The following is a 24545-nucleotide window of genomic DNA, read 5'->3' as shown; positions in this document are numbered from 1 at the left end:
GCCCGTACCCTCTATTCTTTGCTACTTCTTGAATAAAAAGTATTTGTTAAATTTACAGTTTTATTTCAAAGTATGTGCTTGGTCGTAGAAAAAGTATTGTATGCAACGTTGTTTAACTGAGTCAAAAAATACTCATGGCGTCTTTATTAACAATTTTCGGCTTCGCCTCAAATTGTTAGGTACTCACGCCACTCGCCTTTTTTGATCTCTCTTAAACAACGTTTGCATAAAATACTATAAAATAACCCATCGTTTAATAACTGCTATACAGAAATTAAGTACCTAAAGTAAACCAAGCAAAGCATTCCCCGACTTAGTGCTAAATCTCAACCTAGATCTAAAGACGGCCAAATTGCCAACAACTATGTGGCTAACTTTTACAATTCACTTACAATGTGACGTACGAGTAGCAGTTCGTAGACCCTCTACGAAGCACTACGGCATAGAACTATTACATGCAATTTAATTGCCGCTTTTCGTTAGAAATAAACAAAATTATATAAAAACAACTATTCGTAGCCATGAAATATACCTATGTACCTATCGTAATGTATAAAAACTCAGCTCCCTACCCGTATTAAATCAGGTACGAAAACGGTCGAATATGTATATCGTTCGTGTGTGTAATATTTTCAAAACAAAAATCGAGAACTACCTACACGTTTGAAAAAAGTAGGTAGGGGAAGTACGGACAAAATGACAGGGTGTTTTGATTTTGGATCATATATCTTTATTTATTGTAATTATAATCAGTCTCATACATTGACAATGATCTTAGGTTCATTGACTACTAGTAATACAGTCTTTTTATTGAATAGGAACTATATCAAATTAAATATTAAGAAATAAATGGACGTATCAAAAAAACCATTTTGTCCATATAGTATGGACAAAATGACACACTAAATATGGGTATAATGACATACCAAAATTTTAAGAACAAAGCTCGCAAATAAATCTTTTAGTCTTCTTTGAGACATCAGCACAAGAGGCGTGAGCCCAACGAAAACAACTCATGCATCTTAACCAGCATTCTCCCTCTTAGACCGCGAATAAAGATCATTGCAATAAATGCAGGGGCAGTCTTCATCATCCTCGTTTTCGGCGGCACATTCTTCATTATCGGAGTTGGAATCGATAGTTTGAACAAATTGACGCTCCCGCGGCATCTCTCCTAGAGAGTAACAATCAAAAGTAAATAATCGAAACACTACGGACAAAACGACACACGTCACGGACAACATGACAAACACTATGTCGTTTTGTCCAGCGTATAGGCATGTCATTTTGCCCAAATGTACACAACAAACATTAAAAATCATATTTAATTAAACCGATTGAAAATTGTATTAATACTAACTCTAATCACAAGTGTATATAATAAGTCTTCAATTTTAGTAAATATAATATACAAATATAACACAAAACTCACCAAAAATCCGAAGAAATCCATAAATAAAATATTTTTTTGTGGATACGAAACACGTTTTCACTCGTAACTTCAAAGAGACTGACCCAATGGCGCTGGGTGTCTCGCAGGATTGTAAAAATGGCCGCCGTCACGTGTTGTTATGTTCGTGACCTCGCTATAGCCCGCCAAATTCGAAATAAACCCGCTATGACATTTTGTCCGTATATGCCATTTTGTCCGTATTTCCCCTACTTGTTGGTTAATTACTCCACAATATAGTATTTTTTCAAATAGCTTGGGTAGGGCATGGTATAATAATATACTCCGCCTGGTACTCTATTCCGAGATTCGCGAATGACCTAACTGGCACTTGCCTACGTCATCATGCTGTTTACAGGTTCTCAAACTTTAAAATGTGGGAGAATTTTAACCAACAGTGAAAATTATTTTAACGGCATTAATTTTAAGTTATTCATGTAGAAACATAGTAAAATAAAACAAATCTATACTGCACTTTTCACTCCTACTCTTACAGTTCCGAATAGAGCAGCCAACCATTTTCGTAACAAAACATTAATTACGAAGCTTACGACGTGAAAAGTTTGGAAAACACTGCGACTGCTGACACTAGGGTTGCCAACCGTACTATATTATATAGTATTGTACTATATTTTGGCTCTCTGTACTATATACTTTTGGAAAAATATATAGTACGCTATAATACTATATTTCCGATTGAACGTATGTTACACTTATGTTTAGTATTTTATCTAAAAGTACCATATTTTTTTTAAATGTACTATATTTTTGATGCCCTATTCTGGAAAATACTATATTCTACCAAAAAATAGTTGGCAACCCTAGCTGACACTGAGCGAGAAGGGAATAACAATTAACACGCGTTCGACAAGGACGGTCGGTCAGGGACAAAATGGCGGATTGTCAAATGTGAAAGCGCTATCCTGTGTTGCCAGTAGTGTAAACAGAATTACCCGAACGTCTGAAATTTCTTTCGTGAATCGGAAGATATTGCTAATGAATAATTAAAAATGACGTGTTATTGTAAAATTTAAGATAAAATACATATAAATGAAAATTATTAAATTATAAAGAAATAAATTAACTTATTAACCATAGATATAATGTACCCATGTAACATGTTATGTTGAAATAAAGTGGCAATGTTATTGTGACGTAGGCAAGTGACACTCTGGGAAGAGAAGACCATGTTTTATTAGACCATGGGGTAGGGTGACAGCTGCAGGCATATTGCATTGAGATGACAGCGGCCATCGTACTCATCTCAATACAATTGGGTACATTCCTCTACTTAAAATAAATTATTTCTCACTGTGCACGAAATAAAACACCAGATAATTATTTTATTTAATATACAGTTTCTATTTAATAAATCGGATTAAAATATAAAAAGTAGGCGAGTTGACCGTGACGTCACTACACATGATTTCATATAAATTCCCTATTAGCAAATCGTTTTGACAGTTCTAAAAAAGAAGCTGATTTGACTAGTAGGAAAGTAGCCAATTCGGCTGTTTGAAAAATAATAAGATTTATTTATTTTCTGGGATTAAGTAAATTGACTATTATACTGTATTACTCTCTAATCGATTGTGGTATGACATATTTAATATTAATATATTAAGTACCTACCATAGTTTTCAATAAATGATTATCAGATTTAGATAAAAAATAAAGAAAACTGAATAGCCTTATTTTCTTCGATCTAACAATAAAAGTTGCCACGCAACGCACATCTCTGGGCGTGCCCGCTGGGCGTTCATCCCTAATTCCAACCAATCACGAACCGGATGCGCTTGTTATGACAACGTGTCACCGCCGTGTCATCGCGACAACACACTGTTATTCGATATTGAAGCTTAAACCAAAGGGAAAGGGTCGAGGTTTGAATGGGGAAGGAGATAGTAGGGTTTCCGCTATTGGTTGTTAATGATGACGTGATGAGTCTATTGCGGCCAATCACGAAAAGCATTGTTAGATTCGTTTGTTTAAGTATGTTATCGTTAGGTGTTAAATAAATGTTTACATACATAAAATTAGGTAATAAAAATCGTCTTATTGTAGCAAAAATCTTTCGATTTTTTGCTTGTAGTTACGGGATCATTTTCATGTTCTAGCTGACGGGAAGATCAGGGCTGACAGCCTTCCCAATAAGGCATGGCAAGGCCTAAACTACCGCGAAAAACCAAAATCGTAGTTTCTATAGTTTCGTTATTTGCCTCTTTATCACACTTGCATATTCGAGCGATAGAAGCAGATAACGAAATTTCGGATTTCGTTTTTCGCGGTAAGTCCTCTGTATTGTTTTTACCTACCTATAAAGTAGAGTCCAGACGAGCTGGGCAAATCGACCGATTTGATCAGGAAAATAATTGGGCCAATCTCATTTACCGTCCACACGTACCTACACAAATTTAATCACCAATTTGCATTCCTTCCAACCGCGGTATTCGGAAAACAAGATCCGTAGACTAGAGAACGATACGATATGTAGGTACTAGATACGTTGTAGTTTAGATTTCAACTAGTTCTCTTTTGCAGTTAGTAGTAGTAGTTTAGTAGTTCTTTTTTTTTTCTTTCAATTCGGGAAACAAATGTCACTTTTACGTTAAAATGTCGTAATAATAAATTTAAATATCTTGTGGAAATCGGTCATAAGTATCTCCAGAATCTCACAAATGTCAAATTTGACAGGCAAGATCTTAAACATATCGTTGTCGTATCTTGGTGATGTTTAATAGACATCTATTAGATGTCTAGTTCAAAATCCGAATCGGGCCCCAAGATACCAACTTCGAAAATTGGCATTTTTGTGTCCGCATCTGCTGATTTGATTGAGGAATCAAATTGGCGTTTGCGTCCGCACGGCCTGATTCGATCGGACAATTTCATCAGATTGGCGAAATATTGTCTCGTCTGGACTCCACTTAAGAAGAAACAATGCAAACGGCCATTAAGTAAAACCGCATCCAGACGACCCGGCACAGCTATCAATTTAATCTAGAATATGGGATAAATAGAGCGAGATAGGTTAAATACCATATATATATGTCTCGCTCTAGCATAACCATTTTGTAAGATCGTGCGAAGCCTGCTTAATGTAATCATAGACTATAGGACTATTTTTATTTTTTTATAATGATTATACAGGTTTGCAAAAACAGCGTTCTTAAAATTGCCTTAAATAGTTTTAACCTTTTTTTTTTCTTTTAAGAAATTAAGGAGGGAAAATAGTTTTTGAACTTGAATGATTTTTTTTTGACGTTTTTAACTTTTTATGGTTAAGATCCAAGTGTGCACGAGTGATGTTTGATGCTTGAATATTTTATCTTTTACCTCGCATGCGTAGATAAAAGCACTATCTATGCCCCGGCGGGAATAGCAATCTGTGGATTCGTCTCACTGTCGGACTCTTGTTTCACTTCGTTCACTTCATCCGACAAAATCAAATCTCATCCACGAATTGCTGTTACCCGGCCTCCGCGATAATGTATCATTTTATTCCTTTTATCGTGTGGCTGAAAAGTGCCTAAACCGCTAAAGTACTTTGCTTCATGTAAGTTTAGCACACCCGTCAATTAGTAGGTAGATAATTGTACATTACATAATTTTACTTTTACTTTGTGTCGCTGGACTTCAGAAGGACAACTATTTAAGTAAATTTTCAGAGCCAATTGTCAAATTCCGGGGATCTATCTCTTTTACCCTCAGTAAGACATAATTAATTAGAGTGACAGAAAAATGCCCGCAATTGACGAACTTCGCTTTTCGCGGTTAAGTTGGTCAAATTTCGACTGAATTAACACGATATAAAAATATTACAAAATATTATCCAAAGTCACTAAACGTTGTAGAGCGGAAACACGCAATATTTCTTATTTTATCGCCAACCTTGGTCCGATTAGAAACACCCCAGTTGATCCGTATGCCCATTCGTTACGCTTAAAAATAACCTTTCTAAAAAGTAACAAGAATATCACTATTCACTGACACTGAGACCCTTTCTCTTCTGAGCATCGATATTGAATAGTAGTAGAATGACCGCATTCAAGTTTGCCCTTTATCTATTTCTAAAGCATTCGATTTTGTACCTTGTTGCAAACGATATATGGTTCACTTTCGCTGTGCTTTTAAGATGGAATTTGAACGAAACTCACAACGAGAATTTGGAATATTGCGTCGTCTAATGTAACAGTTAAGGGTAAAATTCATGGTATAATAATATACTCCGCCTGGTACTCTCTTCCGAGATTCGCGAATGACCTAACTGTCACTTGCCTACGTCATCATGCTGTTTACAGGTTCTCAAACTTTAAAATGTGGGAGAATTTTAACCAACGGTGAAAATTATTTTAACGGCATTAATTTTAAGTTATTCATGTAGGAACATAGTAAAATAAAACAAATCTATACTGCACTTTTCACTCCTACTCTTACAGTTCCGAATAGAGCAGCCAACCATTTTCGTAACAAAACATTAATTACTAAGCTTACGACGTGAAAAGTTTGGAAAACACTGCGACTGCTGACACTGAGCGAGAAGGAAATAACAATTAACACGCGTTCGACAAGGATGACAGTCAGTGACAAAATGGCGGATTGTCAAATGTGACTGCGCTATCCTGTGTTGCCAGTAGTGTAAACAGAATTACCCGAACGTCTGAAATTTCTTTCGTGAATCGGAAGATATTGCTAACGAATAATTAAAAATTACGTGCTATTGTAAAATTTAAGATAAAATACATATAAATGAAAATTATTAAATTATAAAGAAATATTTTAACTTATTAACCATAGATATAATGTACCCATGTAACATGTTATGTTGAAATAAAGTGGCAATGTTATTGTGACGTAGGCAAGTGACACTCTGGGAAGAGAAGACCATGTTTTATTAGACCATGGTAAAATTGGTCTGAAAACTGTGTCAATGACTCTTAGCACCGCGAAGGGAATTGCAGGGACCCATGCAAGAGCCGTAAGGATGTGAATTGCCGATAAATACATCGTAAAAATAAATGTCCAAAAAACCGCCCGTACCAAAAAGCTACCTACCTACTTATTTTGCCTTAATCATAATCATAAATCATTTATTTTGCTTAAAACATGGTACAATAGATGGTCAACAATTATAAGTGAAGCACATATTTCACCAGTAGCTGGCAAGCAAAATCTACACCTACTTACAACATTTTAAATCAACAAAGTCATAACGAAAAAATATAGTTAATGGAAGTACGAATCACATAAAAATATTAAAATACATTAGTAATTTACACATTAGTCACAACACACACAACGCAGTAGTAGGTATTAATTTAAATAATTAAGAGATTCGAGAAATGTCAAGAATATACAAGAACTTAAAACTACATTCCAATTTAACAATTATAATAATCAAAATAATCACTGACACTATAGAAGCATTCGTCTATTAACCATTTTTTTAACCTAGGTTTAAATAAATTAAATGGTAATTCTTTAATGTCATCATGTAAACGATTATAGATACTAATTGACATACATAGCGCATTCTTGCCATACAATTTTGTTTTTTTAGGTGGAATAATAAGTCTATCAGGGTACCTCGTGTTGAACTTACATATATCTTTTTTTTTTACTGAAAAATTCCGGATGAAGTTTCACAAATAGACAAACTTCATAAATATATATGCTAGGTACAGTCAAAAGTTTTAAGACCTTAAAAAGCGGCCTGCAAGATGTTAAAATGTCTACATTACATATTGCTCTTATACACTGTTTCTGAGCTATCAGCACTCGTTCGGCATGGCTCGAGTTACCCCACAGAAGAAGGTGAGTCTTCTTATTTTATTTAATGGCGGTCTGGCCAAACAAGTTGGCACAAACCTAATGCCGGAACCACACTTCGCTATGCGTTATTTGTTATGCGCGTTATTCGGCCGCATACGATGAAGTGTGGAGGGTTCATTCGTCTATATTTTCTATATTTGCCCGCATAACGCATAAGCGCGAATAGCAAATACGCCTATCCGTCCACCTGTCGGTTTTTTGACACACTTCAAAGGACACGAATAAGCCGAATATGCGTCTCGACTGCCCACACTTGTTCACTCATTCACTCGCTTACGCTTTTCAAAGTCAAAACGCACCACATATGTTTGGCACACCGGCACCAAGTTTGGCACACCGGCACGAAGTGTGGATGCCGTGTTTGTTGTTCGCTCACATAACAAATATTTGAGCGAATACAGCGTAGTCGCATAACAAATAACGCATAGCGAAGTGTGGTTCCGGCATTAGGTGAGTAACTGCGCATGAAGTCATGGCTAAATTAAATAAGGAAGGATTCCTACTTAAAGTTGACAAAAAAGACAGACGCTTTCGAAAATAATATAGCTATAATATTTAAGCAATTCTATGACACCAGTAAAGATATGATATGAATAGGTACCTACCTAATTTTACAATGGCATATAATATAAGTATAGTCCAAAGTTCACCTAGCAGGTAGCATTCTACACCCGCTACCAGTAGGTATACAACTTTACCAAACCAAATGTTTATATTCCATTTCCAACTGCTAAATCTGCCAAAACCTAATTTCCCATCGACCCCTCAGACTGAATTCCACGTGGCAAAAATATGAACGCACGAACTTCGTGACACAGTAGCGTGTAAGGTACGCTACGACAACTCTTTATCCGATAACACCATCAACCGATCTTACCGCCTTACAAATAAAGTCCAAAATCCAATGGTAACTTTATTGACCAAGTAAAATTAATAAAGAACTTACTGTGATTGTCTTAGGGTTAAAAATCGTTTGGCTTATTCACGGTAAAACTTATGGTGTCAAAGTATATCAGGTTCTAAGAAAGGCTAGACGAATTAAGTGTCGTTTGCGATATTTGCCCTACTTGTGTTAAGGATTTATGGCTGAGCGGCGATTGGTTGTTGAAGTTTGGGCTGTTAATTTTGTAATTAATTTAATTACGGACTAAGTACTTACCTAGATCGTTGACTCTCTTACATTTCTTTTTATTTCAAATTCAAGTCTCTCCATGAGTGACTCTCAATCGTATTTTATGGGATGGACTAGGTTGTTCTGGCATTTAAATAAGCAAAGCATTAGGTTGTCAATTTATTTAATAAAAATATACAACTCTCAGTGTACATTAAAGCACTGTAACAGATTCAGTATCCATGTTTTGTCGCATAGCAGAAGGACGATTCGAACTTTCGCTTCTGCATATTGATCGTACTTATAACATTGGTCTGAGAGTAATAAAAAATAACGTATCAATATCAGGTGTTAAATCAAAAGTTCTAGTTCTTTATCACGTTTTTTCCTTTTTTTCTTTTCCTTAACTTTCTCTCCGATGTCGCCATTTTCTAAAGACTCTTCATTCATTTCATCTGTATGTTTATGTTTTTCTTTTTTCTTAGGAACCTCGTCATCACTATCTGTAATCATTATAATTACAGATTCCCCCACATCTTGATTTTTATGTTTTTTCTTCTTTTTCTTTAATACATCCTCATTACCATCTGTATTTATCGTTATTTCGGAATCATTAATAACAGTATCATTGTTTTGCTCCTGGTTTTTATCACTCTCAGATTTCCGTTTCTTCTTTTTCTTCGGTACACCTTCATTACCTTCTGCATTTACCGTTATTTCAGATTCATTGACAACATTATCATTGTTCTGTTCATCATTTTCTATCCTCTCATGTTTCCGCTTTTTCTTGTTCTTCGTTACATCTTCATTTTCTGTTGTTGTTATTTGGGATTCATTATTATCATTGTTTTGCTCATCGTTTTCATGACTCTCATGTGTCTTCTTATTTTTCTTTTTTACTTTGTTTGAAGTAATTTCGTCATTATCTTCATTTGTCTCATCTTTTTTCTTAATATTCTTGTCTTTCTTTTTATTTACTTCTTCTTCAAATAGTGAAACACTATCATCTTCATTATTTACTTTACTGGCATCCTTTTCTTTATTAGCTTTCCTCTCAAAATCCTTCTGATCTCTATCTATCACTGCTAAAAAAAACCCAGTAGTATTATCAGTATCTGGCTTAGCGTACAGACACCTATTACCCATGCTTCCATACATGCCAGAGCCAAAGTTATTCCATTGCCCTTTTAATAGTTCCTTTACATCTTGTACCCTCCACTTAGTCCTACAAGTTTTCACGACATTAGTGACGACTCTTTCATTCTCTTCGGGGAAGAGGGAGCAAGTGCTATAGACGATTCTCTTGGCGTTGGGGAAGGCGTTCATGGCGTGCTTGAGGAACTTCTCTTGTAGAGACGTCAGTTTGGCTAGGCGGGCTGGTTCGATGTAGTTGTGTACGCAAAGCTCCATGCCTGGAATTAGTTTACTAATAAAATGACGTTCAAAAGAAATAGTCTAACTAATATTTTTAATTTGTATTGACTAATCAAATTTATCTTGTAAATTAATTTATTTACACAAGCTATTTCGAAATTGTTGCTTCGCTTTGTAATCACTTTTAAATATCATCAAGCATATTCGGTAATCATTGGATACATCGAAGTGGCCAAAGTGTTCATAAGTATTTAAACACGCATGTACTGTCAAGACATTTATTTAGAGCATTTTGGCCATTCATTTCATCATGTTATTTTTTTTTGGTGATCATCATGATTCGAAAAATCATCAACTTTTGAATTATTTCTAAGACTCAGAATCCCTAGGATTACTTATCGGTTTTACGAGGTATCAATAACATTTAAAACTAGTGATCATTTCATATAGTTCATATTTTTAGCATTAGAAAAAGTGTATACAATCTTGACGTCTTTTTATTGAAAATGATTGTAAAACGCTTTTAAAAGATTAGTTTGTATTAGGTACTTATGAAAGCAAAAGAATGTAAATCATAGTATGATTTATAACTGTTACATATTTGCTGTGTCTTATTAAAAAAAAAGTGTTTTTTAATAAAAAGACACGTCAAGACCACTTACCTTCTTTCTAATGCTAAAAAAACGGACTATCGCCATCATACGCGAGACCTTCCACTGGTTAAGTAAACAAAATTACCAGATCCCGAACAGCTAGGGTCCAGCAGGATGTACTCGACGTCATCGTAGTCCCCCCTCCTGATCTCGAGGGCGTCTTTGTGTATCGTCTCCACGCATTTGGACCCAGTCTTCTCCACGAAGTCGCATAAGGTCTTGTATCTGTCTTCGTTGCGTTCTACTGCATAGATTTTACCCTGGATAGTGAGGGTGTTAAGTGAAATGACCTTTTTTTGCTTGATTAAAGCATGAAACTTGGCACAGTTGTTCCTTATATCAAAATAAGCCGATTAAGATCGGTAGCCCGAGGGACCCCCCGCTTAAGCCCGAGAGGGGGGGGGGTCAAGTAGTGCCCCGCCCGGCTTCATTCTAAAAATTCTAACAGGCCCCGTTTAGCTAATAGGTCATATTTGGTATCAATTTCGGATAAATAAATAACGTAGAATTCATTTCTGGTATAAAAAATTGCAATTTGTTGAAAAAAAAATTAAAAAAACACAAAATATCTAATTTTTTAAGTGTAATTTTTGTTTTTTATTTATTGTCAAAATTAAACTGCTTAGTTTTTCTACATACAAAAAATATGACAATAAAGCCTATTTAATGCAGATTTTAAAAACATAACTTTTACTAACCTTTATTAAAAGGAAATTGCATAAAAAAAACTTATATCGTCTCGCGCCGGTGAATATCTTTTTACCGACATCGGCATTGATATAAACAACATCCGAAGTGCACACTCTGGAGACCGATTAAATGTATTGTTTATTGTTGTAGATTCTATTATAAAGATAGAAAAGCGTACAATTTTTTTTAATGTGTCGTTCAGTGAAAAAGGGACCTTAAAAAAATTATCACAGCCAGCCTCGTGTTTGTATAGAAGCATACTCGTAGTTAGTTAATGCCAACCACTCCATGGACTCCATGGTCCCTGTTCTCAATTAATAAGTAAACTGTAAGTATTCTTTAATATACTTGCTTATTACATTATACCACACTTAAATTTTGCGTCTTGTGTATTAATACAGTTCCTTCCCCCGACACATGAATGGGTACATTTCGTCATTCACGTATATATGTCAGTTTCAACCATATTCTGGCCACAGCAGGGTAGTCAGAACAGTTTGGAAACAGTCGTCTGCTCCTTGCTTTCATTCCCAAGGAGACGGACTAGGAGCAAGTTTAAAGAGGAACTAAAGTCTGACCCCAAACATATAATCCTATCCTGATAAGGCTGCTTCTATTTCAGTAGTCGATTCATGTAAAGAATTATTTCGGGCATTTTTTAATTATTTAGCAACGGCTTTATCTGTAAGTATCACTTTACTTTGCTTTACAAGGTTATTTCACCTATCATCATATAAAGGTATAATAAAGTTTTGGCGAATGCTATTTATTTACTGCTATTGCTCCATCCTGTAGGAGCTTGAATCCTTGTATCGGCCAGGCTAAAAAGGGTCCATGCTTAGATCTCACTTTTATACACCTTATATTAAATGGGGAACCCGGGTTCAAATTCTAGAAGGCATTTATTTGTCTGTTTATCGTGAATACTTGTTCCTGAATTACCTATGGATGTTTTGAGTGTATGTATCAAATATATATGATATATATCACGTAGTACCCACATCACAAGTCTTATTGAGCTTACAGTATTACAAGGTCGATCGAGAGAATGCTTGGAATACGAGTACGACTCCTGGTTTTTCAGGGCCCGATAGAAATAAATTAGAGTTTAATTTACCATGACGGTAAGCTTCACTTATAACCACTGATCTTTTAGTGAAACTCATTTCTTTACCACTAGGTAAATCATTTTGAGACACTGTGTTGACAAAACTTCGAAGAGTTAAAAGTCCTTATTTATGCCATCGCGAAATTGTGTAGAGAAACATGTCACAAGTAATGTTCCTCGTGAGATTCCGAATAGTCCAAGAACCATGAAAAGTCCGATTCATTTAATATGATGGCCCTAGTTGCAGATGCTGTAAAACAGTCATTGCAAGGTATTGATACGCACAGTATAGACACGAACGTAGTCATAGCAGCTAGACTAGATTCATGCGTACGAATATTTCCCCAACTACAGGAATTGTGGGCTCACGTTGACACAGTGGAAAACACAATTATATCACATGACACACCATTGCATCCAGGTCAGGGAATTATATTTTAAGCTAATAAAATTATCTATTCTATAAGCTAAGTAAACTATCTTTTATTTACCCTAAAAGAGCGGAAGTCTTAGCCCTGTTTCGAGCATTCAGTGGAAAGGGGAGAAAAAGTGAATTCGAAGCATGGAATCTGTTCAGAGTTCAACCAAACCACTACAAGGATTCAAGCCCTTACAAGATGGAGCAATAGCAGTGGCTAAAAGCATTCCCCTAAAATACTAAAATGTTATTATATGATCGGTAATAAGTGCAATATTGAAGAAGGCAAGTTACACCGGGATATTGAAATGAAGAGTTGTATACCTGTTCTATGAGATTAAGTCACTGCTAAGTTATTTTATTATTAAATTCCATAATGTATACCTACTTCTAACAAAAGGGAGCCATATAAATGCCCTATTACGCGCAGTGTACCGAGGGGTTGATGTTTAGGTTCAGTTCAGACGTTAGTTCGTCGTCAAACTTGCTCAGTCCGTCAGACTTCTTGGGAATGGAAGCAAGAAGCAGACGACGGGTTCGACACTGGTCTGACACCTGCTTTGGTCAGAATATGGTTGGAACTGACCAGAAGTAAATGCAAACCGGAATAAAAAACGCGATGCAACTACATGAATGATGAAATGTACGCATTTATGTGTCTGGGGAAGGAACTGTATTACGACACAAGACGCAAAATTAAAGTGTGGTAGGGTAATTCGCCAGTAACTGGCCACTTTTAGTAACTGGCCACCCAAAACCAAAAAATCATTTTAGGCTAGCCAGTGGCCAGTTATTGAAAGCTGGCCAGTTTTTGGAACCTTATACTAAAATGAATTCTGTTTATAGGTGAATAGAATTCATTTTTAGTTTAGAGCGGCTAGTTATTAAAGCGGCCAGTTACTGGCAAATTATTCTATAATGTAATAAGTAAGTAGATTAAATAATACTTACAGTTTACTTCTTATTCATTGAGAACAGGGACCATGGAGTCCATGGAGTAGTTGGAATTAACTATGCTTCTATACAAAAGAGAGGCTCTATGATAAATTTTTCCAAGGTCCCTTTTTTCACTGAACGACACATTTTTTTTCTAATCAAATATTATGTACGCCTTTCTATCTTTAATATATGATCTACAATAATAAACAACACATTTAGTCGGTCTCCAGAGTGTGTACTTCGGATGTTGTCTATATCGATGCCTATGTCGGTAACAAGATATTCACCGGCGCGGGACGATATATGTTTTTTTAATGCAATTTCTTTTTCATAAAGGTTAGTAAAAGTTATGTTTTTAAAATCTGCATTAAATAGGCTTTATTGTCATATTTTTTGTATGTAGAAAAACCAAGCAGTTTAATTTTGACAATAAATAAAAAACAAAAATTACACTTGAAAAATTAGATTTTTTGTGTTTTTTTAATTTTTTTTTCAACAAATTGCAATTTTTTATACCAGAAATGAATTCTACGTTATTTATTTATCCGAAATTGATACCAAATATGACCTATTAGCTAAACGGGGCCTGTTAGAATTTTTAGAATGAAGCCGGGCGGGGCGCTACTTGACCCCCCCCCCTCTCGGGCTTAAGCGGGGGGTCCCTCGGGCTACCGATCTTAATCGGCTTATTTTGATATAAGGAACAACTGTGCCAAGTTTCATGCTTTAATCAAGCAAAAAAAGGTTCGACCTTTTTTTGTTACTTAAAACCTTAACTAGGACCAAGTTAAATAAACTTTTAAAAAGTTGAGTGATTGTTATACTTATACCTGTTTATTAGTCGTTTCGTTTAGTCTATGAAGGTTGTTCGAGAAAGAAATTTCATTTCATTTCATTTATATTGTAGCAATCAGATAAAGGTTTGATTAAAAAAAACCTACAGAAAAGGGAGATGATTAATTAAGCTTTGTATAAAAGTTATTAACTACATACATATAAGTGTTATAAGTATGTAAATCATTCCGTAAGATTGCGTATCACTTCTGGATGAGATTAGCTCAGAGGGGCTACCGCGAAAATCGAAATTCGCAAATTGCGGGGATCTTTCTCTTTTACTCCAATGAAGACGTAATTAGAGTAACAGAGAAAAATGCCCGCAATTTGCGAACTTCGATTTTCGCGGTTATAGCCCAGGACCGGACCGGGACCAGTGTCGTGCCTACTTAAAGAGAGGCCTATGCTCAGCAGTGGGTGATAAACTGATATGATGATAATCAAATCATAACAATGTTTGGCTATGACTACGTATTCCTTTAACAAACGGTCCTTATCAGGACGGTATCCAGCACTAGTAGCACGGTCGCATTTTTATCGTTTATCACCATGCCTGTCACGTTCTAACAAGTATGTAAGTGCGAAAGTGGCGGGCATAGTGATAGTCGATAAAAATGGAACCGTGCTGAGCCCGCAGGTATGTTATTGATGTGTTTTGTGTAAATTGTACGGCATACGTACTTCGTTCCTCATATAGGCCGCGAGCTGCGTGGTCTTCATGCCGGGCGCCGCGCACATGTCCAAGGCTATGCTGCCGGGGGGAGGGGCCAGCAAATGAACTGCAAGGGTTGTAGCCTGTCGAATAAAAGTTCATTCATTATTATCATTACCTTAGCCTAGGTAAGTACCATCACGCTCTGCGATTGTTACGCCATTTAGGGTCCTAGCTAAATTGGTTGTTCCATAAGTATGGAATGTCCAATTTAGCTAGAACCCTAAATCGCGGAGCGTGACTGTACAGTCGTTTCATTATTGTTTAAATTACAACACCCCTCTTTTTGCGTCGGGGAAAGAAAATAGTCAAAAATGTATGTTTGTTTGTTTGTTTGCATGGCCTCTAAATACCTCGAATTATAATTTTCGTATTGTTTTCGGGAGCTCGAAAACAATACAATAGTTAATCATAATCACGGTTCATATCCCGGTCGATATAAGTCTAGCACTAAATGCCTCGTTCTAAGAACTGTGTGTCTATGTAAAGTCATTTAGGGTCCTAGCTAAATTGGTTGTTCCATACTTACGCTATGAAATGTCAAATTTAGCTAGGACCCTAAATGGCGTAACAATCACGGAGCGTGACTGCACCTACCTTATTGTTGGCACCTGATCATAGGTATTTTAAAGTGGCAGTGGTGACTTCTCAGCCATTGAGTGGTTTACTCTATATTATACACTTAAATATAGGTAAGTAATTAAGTATACTTAATGCATGAAACAACTTGTACCTAATACAAGTGAAAGTCTCTTCCTAGCTACAATATTTGTCCCTGCCGCTTTACGGTTTAGTATTTTATAAAACGCCCGACTGAATTGTTGTTACCTTATCTTGCAATATAATCTTGTTTTCCGTATACAACTCATGTTCATGCAGTTTGGTGCCCGAAGAGAATACAAACACCGTCTTCACGTGATAGTCCTGTAATTAAAGAATATTTCACATTAGACGTGCGACTTCTTGCCTCTTTAGGCTACCCGCTAAACAAACAAACGTAGACTAAACCAGGTATAATGTACCAAATTTTGAATAACCAAAGTAGTTTCACTTTCTTTTAACTTTATGAAATGCAGTACGATACTTAGTGTAATTGTTTAATAATTGTTGATGTATTATTATTATTATTTTGCTTGTATGTAAATTCAATGTTGACGTGTAAAAGTGCCCTTGTGGCCTATTTGCTGAATAAATGTTGAAGTTGAAGTTGAATGTAAGGCCTGAGTGGACGCTCGAAGCGGAGCGTTCGGCGGGGCGTGCAGCGTGGCGTCGGGCTCAGAAGTGATTTGAGCAGCGTGCACTAAGGCCGCTACCATACGTATTAGAGATGCACCGGATATCCGGTTACTATCCGGTATCCGGCCTATCCGGCCGTTATTTTAGTATCCGGCCGGATACCGGATAGTGACATACTATCCGGCCGGATACCGGATAGTAAAATTAACACATTTTGGGGTAAAAAATGGAATCTAAAAAACAGTCACGGTCATAATGCTAACGACACATTAGATAGAAATGAATACGTAACCAATGTCACACAATACACTTATTTGTTTACACAAAAATACGCGCGCGCACTTGTAACTATAAACGAACTTACTACGTAATGCATGATAAAACACAGACGATCCTAGAAATGTGTCCGCGCGAACGTTCACCACCTGCAAAACTCAAAATATAGGTATAGTTCCGCCGGATATCCGGTATCCGGCCAAACAACTATCCGTTGCATCTCTAATACGTATGCATTTGTTTAACATGCACGCCGCCCCGCTGCATGCCCAACTCGAGCGTCCACTCAGGAAGTGTAAGGACACTTAGGCAAGCGGGACGGTGGGCGGCGACTGCTGGTGGTTCGTGCGACTCCATCAAAATGTATAGACTTAAATGCGTCTTTTATATTGATTTAAACTAACACGATTTTCACTCATACTTAAATGAGTCTGTTTTGAACCACAGCAGTGGCGGCAGTGGTCGCTACCCGCCGCCACACTGGTCGCGTGCGTCCAGACCGCAGCCTCAAAACAATAATGAAACAATCGAACCTGTGTAAAGTCGTACTCGCCCAGGCCCTTTATTTGTTCTAGATAATCATTGTAGGACCCCGATGTGCACCTCACGAAGCGGTACTCCTCATCTTGGAAGGCTCTTATGGCATCGGACGTGGTTAGGAGGTTGGTGTTGATGCGAACATAGCGTGGTCTGCGGACAGCTTGTAGGAGAAAAATAGGTTGAAACTTTTAACAGAGGATCCCAGACAGTTTTATTTTTGAATATAGGAACTTGACCTATTTAATAAAAGTTAGTTAACATCAAATTTTAGAATTTTGTCTTTATAAAGTCTTCTAAGATCCAGGAGGAATAGGTACCTATCTGAAAGCATGTAAGTGTAAATCTGGCTTGCGCGCCATTTATAAATCACTCATGCTGTATACCATACTTCAATATGCACACAAACAGTTAGATAGTCTTTCAAAAATGGTACACAAATGAAGAGTGGCCAGATTCACCAGAAACATGTTGTAATTTGATTTTTGAGCACAGAATCATATTTATTTTAGTGAGTGAAGATAGAAAATATAGAAATCTGTTTCTTTGCTTCTGTAACAGAATTTACTTATTGTAAAGTTAATATTACAAACAATATCTGACTAAATTAATAAAACACAGATCTAATACAACTATTTATTTTACGAAGCCTGGCTACATTTATATTAAAGCAGCTTATCAAAATAAATATCAATCATTAAACTAAAATACTTTCTTTCAGCAAAAAAGGAATGTTCATGAACACATCATCAGTCCTGTTTAAGATTTAAACAGCTCTTTTCAGTCTCCGCACCAGCATCTTTGTATGAATGTTGGTCAATTTCATTGCCATGCTCATCATACTCCTTTTCATGATAAGCTTGGTATGCATACACAACTATGATCAGGTTAACCACCACCACTGCAGACACCACAGACCACACTGTCCGTGTAAAGCTGTCCACCGGGTAGTAATCAGTCAGGACATGTCGCATCCCGAAGAATGCAATGAATGGCAGGGTAAACATAGCAACACTGTACAGAAACAGATTGGCTAAAGCCAGTGCTGCCAGTTTTGTCTGCTTAGGAATAAGGGGACCCTGGTCAGATGTGTCAGCCATTGTTGGAGCTTATGAGGTGATCTTAATCAATCTGAAAATAAAAAAAGTAAAATTACCTTCTGTTTTTGAATCTTCAGGATGATCAGCAGTGTATTTTTCGAATTTCTCTTTGTATGATCGTATTGTTTGTTCAGGTTTGCTTTTCCCTGGGAGAGCCTTTTTGCCAAACAACAATTCAGTCGTTAACACTTTCGCTAGCCAGGGGTCTAGGCGAGGCTCATTTGTGATAAGGCCACTACTTTCAAACATTTTGTCAATATCAGCAGCATGTTTGATTGTTTCTGTTATCAGTGCATACAGCACATTAATTCTCTGCAAACATTACACATATTAAACTCTTCACTAATTTCAAAAACTACAAAATATAAAAAGCTGTTTTATACTCACAAAGTGACGAAGTTTGTCGTCGTACAACAATGTTTTGACGCTACCGCCTTCAGTGGAAACTTTCTTAAAAATATTAGCAGCAACCTTGTAATGTCTCGGCACTTTTACAGAATGTTCAAACATTTTCTTTTTAGCTAAAATGTGGCAAAAAACATTGCATTGTTCAACTACAATCACGAGACTAAATAAATGTCATTGCCATTCATGCATCATTCATGCCATATTCATGCTGTCAAGTTTGAGGTTATAAACTATTTAGGCTATACGATAAACCGCTCAGATATATATACTCGGTCAACCAGTTCTTGACAGTAGAAAAAGGCGGCAAATTTGAAAAATGTAGGCGCGAAGGGATATCGGACCATAGAAAATTTGAATTTCGCGCCTTTTTTTACTGACAAGATTTGGTTGACCAGCTATATCATCAGATATTCTTTGAAAAATAATAACACATAATAATTATAGTGTGTCAAAGGTCTGTTTGATTTCAAACATAGACAGAGAGAATCATACTATCTTTGTCTAACACTAGTACTAGCACCCAAAAGAAAAGGATGAGTATAGTTTTTTTTGTCCCTATTTACTGACAAGATTTGGTTGACCCAGTATACAATGAAATGCAAGAATGTATTCAATGATTCGATTTTAATTTCAGTTATAAAAATTTACCATTACAATAGAACTCATTAGGGTATGCACGCACGAGCAACTTTTGTCTCCGCGTCTATTTTGTCTCTCACATCATGTCTGAGGGCCTACCGCGAACCACGTTCGACGTGTTACCTCCCTGTCACACTTACGTACGAATTTACAAGTGCGACAGAGAGGCAACACGTCGAACGTGGTTCGCGGTAGGCGCTCTGTCTGCCGGTTTAGACTCGCTTCTCGCGGTTCGGCTCGCGGCGCGTCTCGTGGCTCGCCTCGACACACTCGCGTTCAGCTTGTCATTCGGTTATAGCTAATTTAGACTCTCGCGTGAGCCACGAGACGAGCCGCGAGCCGCGCCACGAGACGCGAGTCCACCGCTTACACTCGCGTTCGGCTCGTCATTCGGTTATAAACCTTATGCCGTGCCGTTAGTGTTTAAATTATATTAGCTCGACGAGCTTGCGAGCCACGAGACGAGCCGCGAGCCCACCGCTTACAGTCGCGTTTCGTGGCGCGGCTCGCGGCTCGTCTCGTGGCTCGCGCGAGAGTTTAAATTGGCTATTAAAAACCTTATGCCGTGCCGTTAGTGTTTAAATTATATCAGCTCGACGAGCTTACGAGCCGCGAGACGAGCCACGAGCCCACCGTTTACACTCTCGTCTCGTGGCTAGGCTCGCGGCTCGGCTCGTGGCTCGCGCGAGAGTCTAAACTGGCTATATGGGTTAGTATGGAAGTGCGCACAAGTGGCAACGCAACTCCCGGGAGACTTTTTTGTCCGCGGTTTGGGAGACAAGCCCGCGACGCAACTGTCTCCTTCCCTATTGGTTTTAATTTAATGCTAGTGTGCGCACGGGCGACAAATATAGTGCGTCAAGCAAATCTTGTCAGTAGCAATGTACTGCAAATTAAAGTAGGGTAACACCATGTAACACTCAAAGAGCAGAATTGCGCTAAGAAAAGCAGCAATGTACATCGAACCAAATGTGTTTATTTTTCCGCCCTTCATACGTCAGTTCGAGTGAATTATCATAACCTCAAATTTTAGTAATGTTTACCGTCAACGAGTATGATTGTACATTGCAGGCACCTTAGCTTTGCTTTAGGTCATGCATAATCTTCGTATTTAATGGTGACAGCAGAAATTTCTCTTGAAATAGAAACGATTCAGAATGTAAACAATAAGATGATGGCTGTCATTCACGATCCACATTCCACAGATAACACACAGATGACACGCGATTTTGGAATTATTCGAACACAGTGTTGCTAACCCGCGATTTTTCAAATTTGCCGCCTTTTACTACTGACAAGATTTGGTTGAACCAGTATAAGTCGCCGGCCGGCTATGCCACTCAACCGCCGCGGCGAGAGCTTGTACGTGTACGTGTACGGATACGCGCTGTTCAATACGAAGTGAAAGTCCGGTCGTAGAAGATGAGATTATCGACAATAGTAGGTTAATTGAAGAAGTGGAAGGGAGACCACTATATATTTATTAAGTCAATCCTTTATTTAACATAGACAACATAGTCATAACTACCATCTATGTAATGGATGCACCCAATACATACCCAATATTGTTTTTTTCGACGTTTTCTTCGGTTTTTTAAATACGAGTGCAACGGCCACAGCCGTCTGTTCAAAATCCATGTTGATGACTGCGTAGAAAAAAGTCGTGTTGCTGCCGCTCTCGTGCGTGCATCACGTCGAGGAGGCGATTAATTTGTCGTAAGAGACAAATAAATCGCCTTGCGACTAAATTGCTCGTACGTGCATACCCTTACCATTTCTTTAGTCTACTTGAACTTTGGCAGATTGAAAATCATAATAACAAGCTTTGGCCTCCAATACTTGCAATAATATAAAAAATATAAGTACCAAAAACAATTTACTACTGTAGTTTATTGGTTGCACGTAATCCTTATTTACAATTTCTCAAAAACATAATTTGTGTTCGGTTCTTAGTTCACAGTCGAAGCATACGTAAATTATGTAAAAGTTTTATGTCTAGGTAATGATAACATGGTGGTGTGTTATTTGTGTGTCAATGTTGTTTGTGTAATAATCATTGACAGTTTCATTTCGAATGGCGATTTGTCTCTCATAAAAATACCAGGAAACGCTATGATTCAACAGTGCGGCGGTTTCAATAATAATGACTAATATGTTTAATGTAATATTTTCAGTTAAAGCCAGCGACTCGGTCGCTATGTGAGCGTGTTATGAGTGAAAGGTTCTGAAATGTCGTGGGGGTAATTTGGACAATTTGGCTGTAATCAATCAAAACAATGGTTCCTGCACCGAGCTGCCCCAATACCTGGGACTATTGGACGACGTCCCCGTCCTATATCGTGGATTTAACATGTCTGCTGCCCAACTCTGTTTACATTCCTATTACACCAAATTGGGACGCAACACTGCACGACGTGAAGGAGGTTAGTACTTGAGGGAGCACCCTGGCTCCGAGTGACTCATTCGTGGTCCAAAGACCGCCTTTGAGCTACCAGAGTTCGCTAAAGTAGGTTAAACTGTTGAGTAATATGTCTAGAGATAGCTGTGATTTTTAGAAAGTAGATCACATTGTTTACTTGTCTGTGCACTCGATTCGAGCATGTAGGCTGAGTTATTGCAATCTTAGTTAACAACGCATACCTACATTTTAATGATATTGATGAAAAACAAGTTTTTAGCTACTATAGTTCGTTTTTTAGCATTAGGAAGAACTTGAAAGAAGGTAAGCGATTTTGACATGTCTTTTAATTGAAAAACACTTTTTAAAAATCAATAACTATTACTTATGAAAGCAGAAGACTATAAAAGATTGTATTAGATTTATAATTGTTACATATTTACCGTAACTTATTTTTAAAATGTGTTTTTCAATTAAAAGACACATAAAGATTGTTTACCTTATTTCTAAATGCTAAAAAAAACGAAGTATAATGAAAATGAAATCACTGATACTGTTATCTGATGTAGAATCAAATAATGATCATTGTGTTTCCGTTGAATGGAAACAAAATAACATGTTTGTTATTGATGCAAGTGTGTAATTATAGAAGATATCAAGCATTTATGAAAACATCTCATTCTATTTTTATCTAAATTGAACATTGAACCCTTTTTACGTTTTTATATTATTTAATACAGAACTCTTTGTTTTATTTTTGAAGATTTTCTGTTTATAAGTACCTAATGATCCGATCCTGAATGTCTCATTCACTTTTTAGGATAAACTTGGAAAGAACCTAAATTATTTTGAAACAGATCTTGTTCTAGTCAGATACAAATTTGAGTCAACATGATCCTGAATGTCTCATTCACTTTTTAGGATAAACTTGGAAAGAACCTAAATTATTTTGAAACAGATCTTGTTCTAGTCAGATACAAATTTGAGTCAACATTTTCAAAATCAGATTTTTCATATGCTGTAGTTTTTTTTAGTAATCAAATGCAAATACTCTAGCCCAATTCACAATAACATACATGCTATTGAAACAATTTTATATTAAATACTTTTTGATAGTTGAACTCAAACTAACCATAAACTTATATTTCAGGAGTTATGGATGAAAGCTGCGAGATATCCCTTATTTGGGATGCTGCACGAGATGTCCGACTATGTGTTCCAATTCATAAACTCACTGGCGGTTCTGGAGGAGGTGAACGACGAGAACAAACGCCTTCGAGACATCAAACCCACCTTTGGGGTGCTCAAGATCGTAGAACGGTCTATGAGGCCTGGGGAACAGTTCCTTAATATGCAAATAAGTCATTTAATTGGAAAAGGTGAGTTATCATTCTTTAAACAAAGACTGGTAAAATCTAAAATTGACACTTATGTTGATGGTACATTCTTTTATATGGAATTTGACAGCATTTCTATCCAATCTAAAGTTACATTTTTTGTTTGGAATAAGTCAATATCATAGACAGTTGCCTTCCCCATATTGGTAATGCTATCACGCGGTCTAGCATGAGTTGCCTTCTCGCGCGCGACTCCATACATTTAGCGCGACTTCAAGTATGGACTCGAACGACAACGCAGCTCATGCTAGACCGCCAGGTTGTAGCACAGTTTATATAGAAATATAGCACAATTTGGACCTGGGGAGCCAACCCTTTTCCACTCTCTTTTTGCGCGGTAACCACGGCACAATCTTGTGGCTACAGCTTTTTTTTACCCCAATGAACAATTGTGCCAAGAGCCTGAGTCAAAATAGTCTGTCAGTATAGTCACTTCACTTACTTTTCCCACTCCCATTACACTAAATAAATTCCATGTGTCCTGAGATGATAAAGATAACTGTCAAAATGTGGTTTAAGTGTAAGAAGATTATTAAAAAACTTTTTGTAACAGAGAAATGTGCAAGGGGAAAATAATTCTCTTATCTAATAGTCCTTGGCCAAGTGGTAATACCATATAATATTTTTGGCTGCTTACTTGTTTCTATTTCCTCTACATTATCCTTATTCAGTTTATATAATGGCCTTATTTCCTTGTAGAAATGTTATCACCAGACTGGATGCGCCATTTTAAGGAAAGTTTTCCATACTTACTCGTACCACTTTTAAAAATTAGGGACATGTAATGATATTTCAAATCAAAGAAATTGGCGAGAGTTTTAAATACAAAACTTATACTCACTCGTTTCAAAATGATACCATAACCAGGCGTGGGTCACTCCGCGATTTCGTCGCTTTGCTACAGGAAGCTAAAAGTACATCCGTTCCACACCAATTTTGGTGGCTAGCCATTAGCCGCGCGTGGGCGCTGTCGCCACCTAGCGGCCATATCTGTGCTGATCGTAACAGACTCGTTTTGTTAGAGAGTGAGTCTTCTGTACCTAGTAATATTATTTATTCTGTGCCATAACATCGATTATATGGGAGCGTTTTTTTGGCGGTGGGTTCATGTGATTCTTAAATCTTAATCTGTAAACTCTTAAACCAAATACAAACTCTTTTTTGGGTCTTTTTAGTATTATGTTTCACAAACACTTTCAATTTCTTCAGTTCTCTTTCATACTAAACCTTTTGTTTAGTGTTGTTACTCGTATAAGTCATACTCCAATATGGGATCCCTTTGTTTCCCACATATTTATTGCTTCGAATTTCGATACTCAGAAATTGATATCTATATGATTTATTGACATAATCATCAATAGTCATAATTTTTGTTAAGTACAACGTTTCATAGTTCTAATATTAATGATCTATAATATTAAACACTATAATCA

The 24545-nt window shown here is 36.9% G+C and overlaps 2 protein-coding genes across 2 annotated transcripts in view; one reads left to right on the top strand and one right to left on the bottom strand.

Annotated features, from left to right (window-relative positions):
• Positions 1 to 8744: 8744 nt before the first annotated feature.
• On the bottom strand, positions 8745 to 18836 carry LOC134649096 (28S rRNA (cytosine-C(5))-methyltransferase). Its single transcript, XM_063503811.1, has 7 exons — positions 18658 to 18836; positions 18327 to 18582; positions 17167 to 17333; positions 15950 to 16045; positions 15091 to 15204; positions 10506 to 10680; positions 8745 to 9805 (listed from the first exon to the last, which is right to left on the bottom strand). Exons 1-7 carry the CDS (start codon positions 18778 to 18780, stop codon positions 8745 to 8747), a joined length of 1992 nt encoding a protein of 663 aa, XP_063359881.1. The 5' UTR covers positions 18781 to 18836.
• Positions 18837 to 21150: 2314 nt separating this feature from the next.
• Positions 21151 to 24545, top strand: part of LOC134648974 (phosphatidylinositol 4,5-bisphosphate 3-kinase catalytic subunit delta isoform) — a 50409-nt gene continuing 47014 nt past the window's right edge. Inside the window, exons 1-3 of the mRNA XM_063503645.1 lie at positions 21151 to 21316; positions 21492 to 21740; positions 22866 to 23094. Of these exons, the coding sequence (XP_063359715.1) occupies positions 21594 to 21740; positions 22866 to 23094 (376 nt within the window). The 5' untranslated portion in view covers positions 21151 to 21316; positions 21492 to 21593. The remainder of the gene's footprint in view (positions 21317 to 21491; positions 21741 to 22865; positions 23095 to 24545) is intronic.

Source organism: Cydia amplana, chromosome 6 (genome assembly GCF_948474715.1).
Source record: "Cydia amplana chromosome 6, ilCydAmpl1.1, whole genome shotgun sequence".
Classification (NCBI taxonomy): domain Eukaryota; kingdom Metazoa; phylum Arthropoda; class Insecta; order Lepidoptera; family Tortricidae; genus Cydia; species Cydia amplana.
The sequence above is the reverse complement of the archived record's forward strand: the minus strand, read 5'-3'. Positions and strand labels throughout refer to the sequence as shown.

Bases quoted from the DNA above. Each gene is read 5' to 3' on its own strand.
- LOC134649096 (XM_063503811.1), bottom strand. From the start codon at position 18,780: ATGTTTGAACATTCTGTAAAAGTGCCGAGACATTACAAGGTTGCTGCT. The intron at 18,583-18,657 runs GTGAGTATAAAA...TAATGTTTGCAG, and splicing joins ACGACAAACTTCGTCACTTT to AGAATTAATGTGCTGTATGC. The intron at 10,681-15,090 runs GTACGTATGCCG...CTCACTATCCAG, and splicing joins CGGCCTATATGAGGAACGAA to GGTAAAATCTATGCAGTAGA.